The following is a 15,204-nucleotide window of genomic DNA, read 5'->3' on the forward strand; positions in this document are numbered from 1 at the left end:
GTCCAGCCATTGCTTTTCACGTTCCAAACCATAATCACATTTTGTCCCCTAAACAAACACATGAAGAGACACTTCCCCTTATAGAAAGAAGGGGCTAAGAGAGAAGCGGGGAGTGGCAGGAAGAGGAGACTGGTTTGTTATTTTATTAATAGAATGTCTCTGTAAAGCAGCAAACGCAGGGCCAGAGGAGCTTAATGTCATAGACAAAATCCCTCAGCAGCTTGGAGGAACCACGGGAATCCAAATTCAGGTTACCAGATTCCCACTCGAGGCCTCTTTCCCCAATACAGATTTTGACCCCCACAAGCAGCTCAACTGATTTTTTTTAATCTAATGGAATACACAGGCCAGTAATCTTGGATCCAACCGACCCAACCAATAACGTGAGTGGAGATAACAGATGCTGGCAAAGGCTGAAACAAGAAGCTCAGACCTGGTTGACTTCTCCCCAGTTGGATAATGAGTTACCTGCACCATCTTGGAATGTCCTGGTAAGAGGGTTTTCCAAATACAGGGTGTTGCATGCTGCAGGAAAGTCTTCCTGACACCCAGGCTAAATATTATCTGAGAGTACCCTGTATTAATTTCCTGTGCTGCTGTTACAAAGTTCTGCAAAACAGGTGGCTTAAAACCAGAGAAATTTATTCTCTCACCATTCTGGATATTGCTGGTTCAAACTCAAGGTGTTGACAGGGCTACACTCTCTTTGCAGGCCATAGGGAAGAATTATTCCAGGCTTCCTCCAGCTTACAGTAGTTGCCAGCAGTCCTTGGCTTGTGGCTGCATCACTCCAGCCTCTGCCCCTGTGGTCACATGGCCTTCTCCCTATGTGTCTTTACATCAGCTTCCCTCTGTGCATATCTGTCTTATTGTCTCCTCTTCTTCTAAAAGCAACAGTCATACTGAATTAGAGTCCACCCTAATGACCTAATCTTCACTAGATCCCATCTGAAAAGACACTATTTCCAAGTAAGGCACATTCGCCCATACTGTATGTTGGAACCCCAGCATCTTTAAGGGGGACACAGTTCAACTCATAGCACGCCATTGGGGCAATGACTGCAAAGTCCAAAATGGAAAATGGAACAAAGAGAAAGGGGGTACCCACAGATACAAGATCTTAATTAATTTCTTTAAGAGAGACAGCCAGGCAGGTGGAGACATGAAACAGAGCATTGCTCAAAGAAGGGGGCGGCAGTCGGGACTGTGGCTGCCAGGACAGGCTCTGAGCTCCATTCAGGCAGGTGCTGGGGGCAAGAGGCAGAAGTGGGGCCAAAACAGGAGAACCAATTAAGGCACCAGCTGTGAAACAGGTGCACTGGACTTCCCTCTCCCATCCCCCAAAGGAGAAGTAAATCTACCAACACGAGCTCCCCTGCATGCTCAGCACTTATTAGAGAAAAGCCATCCAAGAAGAAACTTCCCAGGTTAAACCACTGAGCCCTCTCAGCTTTCCTGGGAACCGCACTGGGGACAACTTTATTAATTGAGGCCAAAGGGGCCAACCAAATTCCACACTTCACAGGCAGGAGATTAATTTATATCCAAGTTATGGGAGGCAGAATCTACATCACATTTGCACAGAAATTTGAAGGCTAACTGAGCACCAATCTGGCATGTAAATGAAGATGTAAATAAGTTTAGCAAACTTCACAGAGGCAGGGGAGTCTATGAATGGGGAACTTCCCTAACTGAACCCAGCAGGATCAGGACACTCTGAGCAGTCACCCCTGTGCCCACCCCAACCCCTACTTTCACTGGACCCCTGGTCTTTGCTCCCTGATCCCAATTTTCCTGGCTTCTTCAGGCAGATTTTTTTTTAAAAAAATTACCCCCTCTTCCCTGACATTTTATTCTGAAGCTTTGAAACATTTAAAAAGTTAGAAAAATGGTTCAATAAACTGCTATGAGCCCCTCATGCAGATGCACCCTGTGCAACATTTGCTGTGAGTTTGTATGTGCACACGTTATTATTATTGTTGTTATAGTTGTTTTTCATCTATTTTTAAAGATGGGGTCTCACTACATTGGCCAGGCTGATCTCAAACTCCTGGGCTCAAGTGATCCTCCTACCTTGGCCTCCCAAAGTTCTGGGATTACAAGCTTGAGCCACCTCACCTGCCCATTGTTAATAGCTGTTGTTTTTGTTTATACTGAGCCCTTTGAGAGTAGACTGCCAGACATCTTTTTACCCTTAAAGGCTTTCATAGGGATCTCTGAGAACAAGAATATCCTCTTCAATAACCTCCATGCCATATCAAGTTCAGGAGGTGAGGAGTTATATATTATTGTCCCAACACAGCCCATTGGGATGATTTTGACAATCATCCCAAGAATGTCCTTTATAGGACCCTCTCTTCCAACCCAGAAGCACACATCATTTAGTTCCACACATCTCCTAAACCATCTTTTGATGCTCACTTTGGCTGTTTTTGCTTTGCTACCCTATCAACTTTTCTATTTTGAGAACTATGAGACCATCCCTTCTCCACATCTGTTGAAGACAATTTAGGCCCAGGAACCACTGCATAAGGAGGTACAAACGTTGGAGGGCTCATGTACACATGCACTCACACCACACACATGCACTCATGCACACACATGCACTCACACCACACCATGCACTCATGCACATACAGGCATGCACACCACACACACACACACATGCACTTACACCATGCACACACATGCACTCATGCACATGCACACACCTGCACGCATGTGCTCTCATACCATGCACACACATGCACTCATGCACATGCACACACATGCACACATGCACTCATGCACTTGCACTCACACCACACACATGCACTCATGCACATGCACATGCATGCACTCACACCACACACACATACATTCATACACATTCATACACATGCATACACATGTACTCATACCATGCATACATAGGCACTCACACCATGCACACACATGAACTCATGCACATGCTCACACATGCACTCATACCACACACATATGCACCCACACACATGCACACATATGTACTCACACCATGCACACACATGCACTCATGCACATGCTCACACATGCACTCATACCACACACACATACATACACATGCACACACATGCATATACATGCACTCATACCATGCATATATATGCACTCATGCACATGCTCACACATGCACTCATACCACACACATGCACTCATACACGTGTACACGTATGTACTCACACCATGCACACACATGCACTCATGCACATCACACACATGTACTCATACCATGCATATGCCCTTCCCCACTTCCAGGTGAGCTAGCCCATCTTGTCTGTGTTGCCAGCAAAAGTACAACATGTGTATAGAACAGTGAATTAGTTTCCTCTTACTGCTTTTTTTTTTAAAAAAAATGCCCTAAACTTAGTGACTTAAAATACATGAATTTGAGCCAGGCATGGTGGCTCACACCTGTAATTCCAATACTCTGGGAGTCTGAGGCAGGAGGATCCCTTGTGACCAAGAGTTCCTGAGCAACATAACAATACCCCGTCTCTACAAAATAATAATAATAACAAACTAGCCAGGTACAGTGGTGTATGCCTGTAGTCCCAGCTAGTCAGGAGGCTGAGGCAGAAGGATCACTTGAGCAAGGAAGGTCGAGGTTGCAGTGAACCATGATTGTGCCACTACATTCAACCTGGGAGACAGAGCAAGACCCTGTCTCAAAATTACTTTTGCACCAACCAAATAAAAATATGTGTTTCCTCACCTTTTCAAGCCCCTTGCGGCTGTTCAAATTTCTTGGCACATGGCCCCTTCCTCCCTCTTCAAAGCCGACAGCCCAGCATCTTCCAGCCCCTGTCTCTGCTTCCATCATCACACCACCTCCTCCAACTCTGACCCTCCTGCCTGACTCTGATAAATACCTGTGTCCTTAAAAGCACAGTCGCTGATGCCTGTAATCCCAGCACTATGGAAGGCTGAGGTGGGAGGATTGCTTGAAACCAGGAATTTGAGACCAGCCTGGGGAACCTAGTGAGACCCCATCTCTAAAATAAATAAATAACTAGGCATGGTGGCACAAACCTGTGGAGACGGAGGCTGGAAGATCTCTTGAGCCTAGGAATTGGAGACTGCAGTGAGTTATAATGGCACCACTGCTGCACTCCAGCTTGAGTGACAGAGCAAGACACGGTTTCTGAAAAAACATGGGTTAGGAGCACGGATTGGAAGGCTACCTATTGGGTTCTATGCTTACTACCTAGATGATGGGATCATTCACACACCAAGCCTCGGCGACATGCAATTTACCCATGTAACAAACCTGCACATGACCCTCCTGGAACCTAAAATAAAATTGGAGAAAAATTAATTAATTCAATTAAAAATTAAAATTAAGAGGAAAAAGACTCTGGTGATGACATCAGGCCTATCCAGGTAATGCAGAATAATCCTCCCGTCTCTAGAGCCTTAGCCACGTGTGCTTCGGAGGGAGTTCAGCTGTGCCAAAACCTGGAGTTTGAACTGTTGGCCTCCAGAACTGGGAAACAACAAACTTCTCTTGTTTGAAGCCACCTAGTTGTGGTCACTTGTTATGGCAGCCCTTGGAAACCAACACAAACGTACATGGCATGTTTGATACAGCCTTAAGAAAGGAATGGATGTGGTCATCAGCAATCTCTGATACCTACAGCAAACGGAAAAAACAGGGAAGGACCAGATGTGTGGGTAAAGCGAGAAGGCACAGGTCGTTAGGAGGTGACGCTCCAGCCGGGCCTGGAAGAGGAGTCTGCAGTCAGGAACACCGCACAAGGATCCGGATCTCTCCTAGGGGGGAATGAGGGGCAACTAGGACAGTTTTTTTTTCTGGGGGGGTCTTGCATGCCACCCCAAACCCTCAGGTGTGTTCTTGGGATGTATTCGTACAAGGACAAAAGATGGAAAAGATGTCAGCCTGTGAGCTAGAGGGCAGTTGGGAGAGGCAGGGTAGGGGGCCCAGGACAGGCAGGAAAGGAAGCCTTGGGTGGGCTTACAGGGGCCGCTCACACTTGGGGTCTTCTTTCCCCAGCCTGCGCCACTCTTCACAACCCCGGGCCACTGTCTAGATAAGTTCATCAAGGATTTTCTCCAGCCTGACAAATACTTCCTAGAGCAGGTCGATAGTGCTGTTAACATCATCTGTAAATTCCTTGAAGAAAATTGCTTCCGACGATCAATCGCCAAGATCCAGACTGTCCAGGTGAGCACTGGCCTTTCTCCTATGTCTTGTTGGGGTGATTTAATATTGGCATTCCTGGAAGGAAGCGAAGTGGGCATTGCAGCTCGCAAGGATCCATCTACCTTCAGAAATGGGAGGAAGGGAAGCCGGGAGGGAGTTAAGAGAACCAGGACACTGGTTTTCAGTGGGGGCTGTGGATAGACCACCTAGGTCATTAACAACACAACTTTGATTCTGTATTGTTTTTTTTGGAGCTGCTGGCCATCCTTGGGGCCAAGAGACACATCACTCCCCGCCCTGCCTCTGTCGTCACCTTTCCTTCTGTGTCCTCCCCGCTTCTCTTCTCTTCTAAGAAGACTTTTTATTGGATTTGGGGCCCAGCCTGATCCAGAAACTAGGACAGGTTTTGTTTCTGGATCTAGGATATTTTGTTCACACCAATATCCCCGGGGCAATGAGTGAACTGTCTCACTGAAGGTCACTGGGGTGAAAACAGGACTGAGTTTCTGATCAGGGTTAGAACTGTGAAAGCATGTGCTTTCTCCTCTCCTTCCGGATCTCATGTCCAGGTCCTTAACTCAGTTACATCTGCAAAGATCATTTGTGCACATAAGGGCGCATCCACAGGACCCCAGAGGATATGGCATTAGGGGATCTGCCATTGAACCCTCTGCAGATTCTAAGGAGCTTAGAATCTCCATCTCCTTTCAGTGACTGGAGCCCGGCTTGCCACATCAGCTGAGCTAGAGACTCAGAGGCTTCGGTCATTCTTGTCGGTGGCTCAAAGGCCACAGGCTGACATGTATCTCTCTATTTACTGGTCACACGACCAGATAAACGTGTCCCCACAGTCACAAGAAGGGAGGGAGGAAAATGTTATTATGTACACGTAAATGTCTGTGGTGATGCGAGAACAAATCTGTGCATCTAGAGAGAGGGGCCTGGGAAATGGCATCAATATCCCGGGTGATGAGTAAACTGCGTCATTGAAGGTCACTGGGGTGAAAACAGGACTGAGTTTCTGATCAGTGTTAGAATTGTCAAAGCATGTGCTTTCTCCTCTCTTTCCTGAGACCCCATTCTCATGATAGTCAGTGAAAAAGAAAAGGCATATGACACATCAAAGAAGAAGAGAGAGCCATCGGCAGATGAGACATTGCTTTCTATCTTGCCGGAGTTGGTTGAAGGTTTCTCTGCTAAGGCCAGGGAAGGTGACACCTAGAGATTGTGAGCAGGGGGCTACAGTCTGGGAGGAGCCGCCAAAGCCCAGCTCTTAAAGACAAAGGTGGGCTGCATGAATGAAAGGGGCAGGAACAGGGAAGAATGGAGGGTCTGCATACAGGAAATAGAACACACCCCTTCCTCACCTCCCTAACCCATGTAACCAGGCATTTACTACCCATGGATGAAAGAAAACACTTTTGTCTACAGAAACTAAATGGAGGAGAAGGAGGAGAAAGAGGAGGGAGGGCAGGGAGAAGCCTTAATGGCAGAGACATGAGTGGCCCATAAAGCCCAAAATATGTACTATCTGGCCCTTTGCAGAAAGTTTAACAACCCTGTACCTCAACTATGGATATTCACCCAGTGATCCCCAGATCGCAGGAGAAAACACACATCAAAGAACAGATGAGCACTTTCTTTTTTTATTATTATTATACTTTAAGTTCTGGGACACGTGCAGAACGGACAGGTTTGTTACATAGGTATACACGTGCTATAGTGGTTTGCTGCACCCATCAACCCGTCAGCTACATTAGTTATTTCTCCTAATGCTATCCCTCCCCAACTCCCCACTCCCTGACAGGCCCCGGTGTGTGATCCCTTCCCTGTGTCCATGCGTTCTCATTGTTCAGCTCCCACTTATGAGTGAGAACATGCAGTGTTTGATTTTCTGTTCTCGTGTTAGTTTTCTGAGAAAGATGGTTTCCAGATTCATCCATGTCCCTGCAAAGGACATGAACTCCAGAAGAGCACTTTCACCATAATGATTGCATTCAGCTCGATTTATTTGGTCACAGGAATCTAAATAAAGCTAAATATGTCTTTAGGCAAAATTTTTAGGAAATTTTAACTTGAGAAGAAGGTTACTTGTAACTAGCCTGTCAGTTGTTCGTGTGTAAAAGGCAGGAGAATAATTGCCTTTGGAACTGTATTGTTCACTAACTGTATTATCTATTAGTTTTTAAAAGAAACCCTCTGCTTTGGACTCAGCCCTCACTGGACCCTAACGCAGAACTTGGCCTTGGAAACCATGTTAGTTAGCCCAATTGGCGCCAGCCCACAGGGGCACAGGACTCCTCGGTCAAGGAAATTCTGGATTTCAACCTTCCTTTTTCCCTTAGGGAGGATCAACCGCCAAAGGCACAGCTCTGAAAACTGGCTCTGATGGCAACCTCGTCGTGTTCCATAACTCTCTTAAAAGCTACACCTCCCAAAAAAACGAGCGGCACAAAATCATCAAGGAAATCCATCAACAGCTAGAAGCCTTTCAGCAGGAGAAGAAGGAGGAGCTTGAAGTCCGCTTTGAGATTTCCAAGTGGGAGGCTCCCAGGGTGCTGAGCTTCTCTCTGAAATCCAAAGTCCTCAATGAAAGTGTCAACTTTGATGTGCTTCCTGCCTTTAACGCACTGGGTAAGGCTCCCCAGACCTTAGCTTCTGGAGGAAGAAGATTCTGGATCCTGGAAGTGATGGTGGACAGAGGGTGGAGGGAAAGCCACGTGACTTGATTATAGGCTGTGAAAACATGTGCCACTCCCGGGTCCATGGCCCCAGCAAGTGGCATTAATTGTGGCAGTAATACTTTACACTTGAATACGATTTTGGTCCCATTTCTCATTTCCAGGCATGGTGGTGCGTGCCTATAATCCCAGCTACTCAGAGAGGCTGAGGCAGGAGAATCGCTTGAAACCAGGAGGCAGAGGCTGCAGTGGGCCGAGATGGTGCCACCGCACTCCAGCCTGGGTGACAGTGAGACTCTCTCTAAAAACAAACAAACAAACAGACAGACAGACAGACAAAACTAGCAGTTGGGCTGGGCTGAGAGGCTTGCACCTGTAATGCCAGTACCTTGGGAGGCTGAGGCGGGAAGATTGATCCAGGAACTCAAGACCAGCCTGGACAACATAGTGAGATTTCATTTCTAAAATCATAATAATAATAAACAAAATTAGCCAGGCACAGTGACACATGCCTATAGCCCCAGGTACGCAGGAGGCTGAGGTGGGAGGATGACTTGAGCCTGGGAGATGGAGGCTGCAGTGAGCTGTGATCATGCCACTGCACTCCAGTCTGGGCAACAGAGCAAAGCCCTGTCTCAAAAAAGCAAAACAAACACAAAACAAAACAAACAAACCAAGAAGCAGTGTGCCAGATTGGTTTGCAAACTCCAGATCAGTGTTGTCCCGAAGATCTTTCTGTGAAAATGAAAATGTTCTCTGTCTGGCTCTACAACCACGGAGAGCTGGACATGTGGCTACAGCAGCTGAGGAACTAAATTTCCAATTTTAATTCCCTTTAATGAAGACCACATAGTTTCTTACGTATCTCGTTATTCTGGAGATGCTCCCTATGTCTTAGACATCAGTCATTCAAAGATGCTAATACTATTCAAATTAATTTCCCATAATTAAATCATATTTGTCAAAAACGCTTTGGAATCTGTTACTTATGATGCATATTAAAGCAGATGTCACTCTCTTCCTCCTGCTAGGTCAGCTGAGTTCTGGCTCCACATCCAGCCCTGAGGTGTACGCAGGGCTCATTGATCTGTATAAATCCTCAGACCTCCCGGGAGGAGAGTTTTCTACCTGCTTCACCGCGCTGCAGCGAAACTTCATTCACTCCCGGCACACCAAACTGAAGGATTTAATTCGCCTGGTGAAGCACTGGTACCAAGAGGTGACGAGTCCTCGCCCTGACCGGGGGTTATTATATTTACCAGTCCTCGCCCTGACCGGGGGTTATTATATTTACCAGTCCTCATCCTGACCAGGGGTTATTATTTTTACCAGTCCTTGTCCTGACCAGGGGTTATTATTTTTACCAGACCTTGTTCTGACCATGGGTTATTATTTTTACCAGTAAGCCATGACCATTGCACCCTGTTGCCCACACTCTCCCATGCTGATGGCTGAGCCACTTTAGGGAATCTGCCCACTGGGTATCTTGATGACGTTCCCATCACTAACCCTATTCATTTGGGTCAGGCACTGAGCACCTCCGGCCATCAAAGCTGCTACGTATGGTTTACTTTGCCCTCACTCTGGCCGAAGCATTCTGCAGGAACCCCAGTTACCTTGCCTACAGAGGATGGCTGGAAGTTGGAATTTACATGCTTACACATTGCAAGTGGGGCTTTTCTGCTTCCCAATGCACATGCTGTCTCCCTGAAGGCAGGTTGAAGCTGTAGGTGGAACCGAGGCTGCATTTTCTTTTTCTTTCTTTCTCTTTCTTTCTTTCTTTCTTTCTTTGTTTCTTTCTTTCTTTCTTTCTTTCTTTTTTTCTTTCTTTCTTTCTTTTTCTGTCTTTCTCTCTCCTTCCTTCCTTCCTTCCTTCCTTCCTTCCTTCCTTCCTTCCCCCCCCCTTTCTTTCTTTCTTTCTTTCTTCTTTCTTTCGAGATGGAGTTTTGCTCTTGTCCCCCAGGCTGGAGTGCAATGACGCAATCTCGGCTCACTGCAACCTCTGCCTCCCGGGTTCAAGCAATTCTCCTGCCTCAGCCTCCCAAACAGCTGAGATTACAGGCATCTGACACCACGCCTGGCTAATTTTTGTATTTTAGTAGAGATGGGGTTTCTCCATGTTGATCAGGCTGGTCTCAAACTCCCGACTTCAGGTGATCTGCCCACCTCGGCCTCCCAAAGCTCTGGGATTACGAGCATGAGCCACTGTGCCCAGCCTGGGGCTGCATTTTCTATATTGTTCAGCCTCCGTGCACTTGCACACAAGATAGCTTCTGAATATCCTCATGACAGCAAACATCAACCACGATATCAGCTCTTCCTGAGATGCCTCCTTTCTGTGTCCAGTTGCCTGAAACGTGAAACTAAGACCAAACTCTGTGGTTCCCATCTCTGAAAATCAGAGAGTTGGCATGGTGCATCAGAAGATGCAGGGCCGTGGTGTGAGATTGAGTGAATCACTCCATTTCCGCAGCCTCAAAGTCTCCATCTAAAGTGGAGGTCATGATGCCTGCATTGTGGGGAGGCTTGGGAATGATATGGGTAAAATGCCTGGACCCATACTTAGCATGCAGTGGCTTTCTAGTAAACTGTAGATATACTATTGTCCTAGGAAGCCATATATGGTCAAAAGCACGACAAAGAAACTCATGTGTGCTGCCTACCAGCTGCTAGGTGGACTCCTGTAGGGCTGAATGGTTTAGACATCCAGGTGCAGAGTGTGAGCACACCAGCATGACATTGTGACTCAGTTGCCCTGCTGTGGCCCCTGTGTGGCTCTCACTGAGCTCCTAGCCTAACCAGTTCATCTGATGTTCCCACTCTTCCCTAGTGTGAAAGGAAACTGAAGCCAAAGGGGTCTTTGCCCCCAAAGTATGCCTTGGAGCTGCTCACTGTTTATGCCTGGGAGCAAGGGAGTGGCATGCCGGATTTTGACACTGCAGAGGGTTTCCGGACAGTCCTGGAGCTGGTCACACAATACCAGCAGCTCTGTATCTTCTGGAAGGTCAACTACAACTTTGAAGACGAGACTGTGAGGAAATTCCTACTGAGCCAGCTGCAGAAAGCCAGGTGCGCTCACTCTAGCCCCATCCTTTTCTTAATCTAATTCCCTTTAACACTGTCTCCATGACCTGGATTTTCCTCTCCTGGGGTCACGATTTATTCATTGCATGAAAGGGGGAAAGTGCTAGCCAACAGAACCTCTCACAGTCTCCAGGGAGGCAGGAGAAAATACTGCTTAGAAAAAGCAGGGAAGGAAGGTTCAAGGCACCAGGTCCCTGAGTTGCTTTCATTTAAGAGGTGTTAGAGTTGGAAGTGTGTCCCTGAGAATTAATGCTATCATTCATGGGCTGGTTTATCCTGCAGGGTTTTTATTGGATTAGGGTTTATCTACTCTTTCAGACCTTCAAGAATAGCAAGAAATTTTATCCATCTGTTTAGGGCCACTGGCAAGGGACAAAAATGATGGACACCAGAGGAAAGGAAAGAGAGAAAATAAAGGATCATTGAAAAAGCATAGAGGAGAAGAGAGAAGGAGAGCCCCGGTGGGTTGCCTACCCTGGGTTCTTGGCAACATTGTATTTGATTAAATTATGCATTTTTTTTTTTTTTTTTTTTTTGAGACGGAGTTTCGCTCTTGTTACCCAGGCTAGAGTGCAATGGCGCGATCTCGGCTCACCGCAACCTCCGCCTCCTGGGTTCAGGCAATTCTCCTGCCTCAGCCTCCTGAGTAGCTGGGATTACAGGCACGCACCACTATGCCCAGCTAATTTTTTGTATTTTTAGTAGAGACGGGGTTTCACCATGTTGACCAGGATGGTCTCGATCTCTTGACCTCGTGATCCACCCGCCTCGGCCTCCCAAAGTGCTGGGATTACAGGCTTGAGCCACCGCGCCCGGCCTTGCATCATATTTTAGTTGACATAGCATAAAGGAGATATTTTGATAATGCCTTCATTATGGCTTCATGAGTATAGCAATTAACAGCTTTCAAAACACTTTCAGAAAATACAATTTAATTCTAGGAAGTTACTTTGGTTTTCATTTTTGGTTTTTTTGGAGACAGAGTCTCACTCTGTCACCCAGGCTAGAGGACAGTGGCACCATCTCAGCTCACTGCAATCTCTGCCTCCCAGGCCCAAGCTGATTCTCCTGCCTCAGCCTCCCAAGTAGCTGGGACTACAGGTGTGTACCACCACACCCAGCTAATTTTTAAATTTTTAGTAGAAACGGGGTTTCACCATGTTGGCCAGGCTGGTCTCGGACTCCTGGCCCTCACGTGATTCCCCTACTTCAGCCTCCCAAAGTGCTAGGATTGCAGCCATGAGTCACTGCATGCAGCTTCTAGGAAGTTACTTTGAACCCTATTAGTATATTTGAGTTGCTGACATCTAAGCTGTGAGGACATATTGTCTTATTGCTGAAAGTATTATGGGCCCCATGTTATGAGGTCACTGGTTTTTAGAATCTCCTAATGCCTTCTGCCTTCTCATTCAGGCCTGTGATCTTGGACCCAGCCGAACCCACTGGTGACGTGGGTGGAGGGGACCGTTGGTGTTGGCATCTTCTGGCAAAAGAAGCAAAGGAATGGTTATACTCTCTCTGCTTCAAGGATGGGTCTGGAAACCCAATAGCACCATGGAAAGTGCCAGTAAAAGTAATCTAAACGAGGCATTGTCTGGAGATAGCCCTGTAACAAGCTCGAATCAAAGAACTTCTGCTGTAGCAACTTGAAATTAACTCAGCCACAAATAACAGGAAACCCAGCTCACAGGAGCTTAAACAACTGTTCACCCCACTAAGCCCCTACTACAAGTGATCCTCAGACAGGCAACCCTAGATTCATGCACGGTAGGGTACAGAGCAGCATCCCTGGTCTCTACCCAGTAGATGCCACTAGCCCTTCTCTCCCAGTGACAACCATAAGTCTTCAGACATTGTCAGACATTCCCCTGGGTTCACAGATCATTCTGGCTTTGGCTTTTGACTCCACCCTCTTTGGCTGTTGATTTGAGTACTCATGGCCCTGAAGGCAGCCACTGTACCTCCAGATGGCTGGTTCACAATCCAAGCAGGAAGAACAGAAAGGGAAAAGATACCCAAAGGTCAAGAACACAGTGATTTTATTGGAAGCTGCATCCGGCAAATTCTCTTCCATTTTATTGCTCAGAAATGTCACATGGTTACCTATAACTTGAAGGTGGCTACAAAGATGACTGTGGACATGGGTTGCAATGGCCACCCACGGGTGTCTGCCACACCGCTCTAAAGCCCTCCCCACCTACCAAGATATACCTGGTGTATTCCACCAGGATATCCTCCCTCCAGGTGTGCTTGGCTCTCTCCACCGGGTTCTTTCTTTAAAGCAGGATTTCTCAACCTAGATACTTACTCACATTTGGGGCTAGACAGTTCTTTATTTGGAGGCTGTCCTGTACCTCCAAACAAAGGAGAGTGTTGAGCAGCATCTCTGGCCTCTACTCACTAGACGCTACCCAGTTGTGACAATTAAGTGTCTTGAGACCTTGTCATATGTCTTCTGCTCCTAGGTGAGACCCTTGCTGTAGAGGAACCCTACACCCCCAATCCTGGGTGGAATGTATGGAAGAGATGGCCAAGACAACCCTGGGTTTAGCTCCAATTATAAAGATCTGCATTATCAATAAGTTCCAGAAAATTGTCTCTGGCAATGGTTACCTTCCCAGAGGCAGGTCTCCCAAATTCTTTTAACCAATGGTTGTAACTATTAGGAGACATTGCTCTCCCCCATGTATGTTTTCTTTTTAGACAGTACAGACACCGCGAAGTTGTGGAGCTAGGATGGATGCTATTGCCAATGAGATGTTTTCATTCAGGAGCCACAGAACCCTGAATGATAATTCTAGAAGAAACTTCTAGAGGTCATCTGGCAATTGCTTTTAAAGACTCAGCTCACCATGAGGAAGAGTCACTCGGATCCGTCTTCCCGTGATGGTCCCTACTTCTCCTTCCCTTGCTTCTTGGACTCGTTGAAATCAATCAAAACTACAGACTCTTCCATGAAGTCTTGACTTGCTGAACTCCCTCTCTGCAGGCAGCCTGCCTTTAAAAATAGTTGCTCTCCATCATACACTGAGGTCTGTTGGGGGGGACTAGGGGAGGGACAGTGGGGGTGGGGAGTTGGGGAGGAATAACATGGGGAGAAATGCCAGATATAGGTGATGGAGATGGAGGCAGCAAACCACATTGCCATGTATGTACCTATGCAACAATCCTGCATGTTCTTTACATGTACCCCGAACCTAAAGCGCAATTATATATATATATATATATATATATATATATATATATATGGTTGCTCTCATCCAGTTTATGTGCATCATATTCTGTCAACTTGTATTTTTCAGCTGTATTTTTCCAATTAGCTCCTCCTTTTTCCTTCCAGTCTAAAAAAGGAATCCTCTGTGTCTCCAAAGCGAAGCCCTTTACTTGCCCCTTGGTTCTCATAACTCTGTGATCTTGGTCTCGGAGTCTTCCAACTCATCCACCTTCTGTCTGTTTCCTCTGTATACAAAACCCTTCCTGCCCCTGCCGACGCAGAGGTCTTCTATACCAGCAGCCAGCCAACCCTTTCATTAGACCTTCAAGCTCTCCAAAGGCTCAGATTAAAACCATTGCCATATCTAAATGAGGCTGTTGTCCTTTCCCTCTGAGCCTGCCTTTCTCCCCCAGCCTGGGAGTATCCTCTTGCCAAATCAAAAGACTTTTTCCTAGCGCTTTAGCTTTAAAGATACTTGAAGGTCTGAGTGCTTTAACCTCACATACCCTTACTTAAAGTTGTATCACTGCTGCATGTATCAATTGTGATACAATAAAGAATGTATCTGGCCTTTGTGCCTAGTTCCTAGCACACAACTTCGAAAACTCTGGAGTTTCCTAATGGAAGTGTCTTTTGTATTCATGACAAGCCGCTTTCACCCATCTCTGGTTTATGCTAACAAGGTTACCCATGGTGGGCCCTTAGATAGTTTCAAGGGAGGAGTTGGCCAAGCCAGAAAGACTAAGCATGTCATTAGAACATTGGAATTTTTAGCCCCATCCCACCCCAATCTCCAAGGAGGCAACAGGGCTGGAGATTGAGTTCAATTTTGACATGGCCAATGATTTAAGCAATGATGCACACGTAAAGAAACCCCAATAAAAACTCTGGATGGTGATGCTTGGGGAGCTTCCCAGTTGGTGAACATTCCAATGTACTAGAAAGGTGGAGCATCCTGATTCCACAGGGACAAAGGCTCCTGAGCTCTGGGCCCTTCCAGAGCTTGCCACCCTATGTATCTCTTTACCTGGCTCTTCATTTGT

General features: G+C 46.6%; 1 protein-coding gene across 2 annotated transcripts in view; it reads left to right on the forward strand.

The window, feature by feature from the left end:
- The window catches only part of OAS2 (2'-5'-oligoadenylate synthetase 2), a 35,436-nt gene extending 22,046 nt beyond the window's left edge, over nt 1-13,390 (forward strand). The window contains exons 5-10 of one of the 2 annotated variants that reach the window (XM_017543120.2): nt 347-491; nt 5,033-5,203; nt 7,528-7,816; nt 8,895-9,082; nt 10,694-10,932; nt 12,361-12,976. In XM_017543120.2, the coding sequence (XP_017398609.1) occupies nt 347-491; nt 5,033-5,203; nt 7,528-7,816; nt 8,895-9,082; nt 10,694-10,932; nt 12,361-12,529 (1,201 nt within the window). In that variant the 3' untranslated portion in view covers nt 12,530-12,976. Of the gene's footprint in view, nt 1-346; nt 492-5,032; nt 5,204-7,527; nt 7,817-8,894; nt 9,083-10,693; nt 10,933-12,360 lie in introns of both variants that reach the window. The other variant, XM_017543110.2, reaches the window with a different exon arrangement.
- The last annotated feature ends 1,814 nt before the right edge of the window (nt 13,391-15,204 follow it).

This window comes from Cebus imitator, unplaced genomic scaffold (assembly GCF_001604975.1).
Source record: "Cebus imitator isolate Cc_AM_T3 unplaced genomic scaffold, Cebus_imitator-1.0 Scaffold8, whole genome shotgun sequence".
Taxonomy (NCBI): domain Eukaryota; kingdom Metazoa; phylum Chordata; class Mammalia; order Primates; family Cebidae; genus Cebus; species Cebus imitator.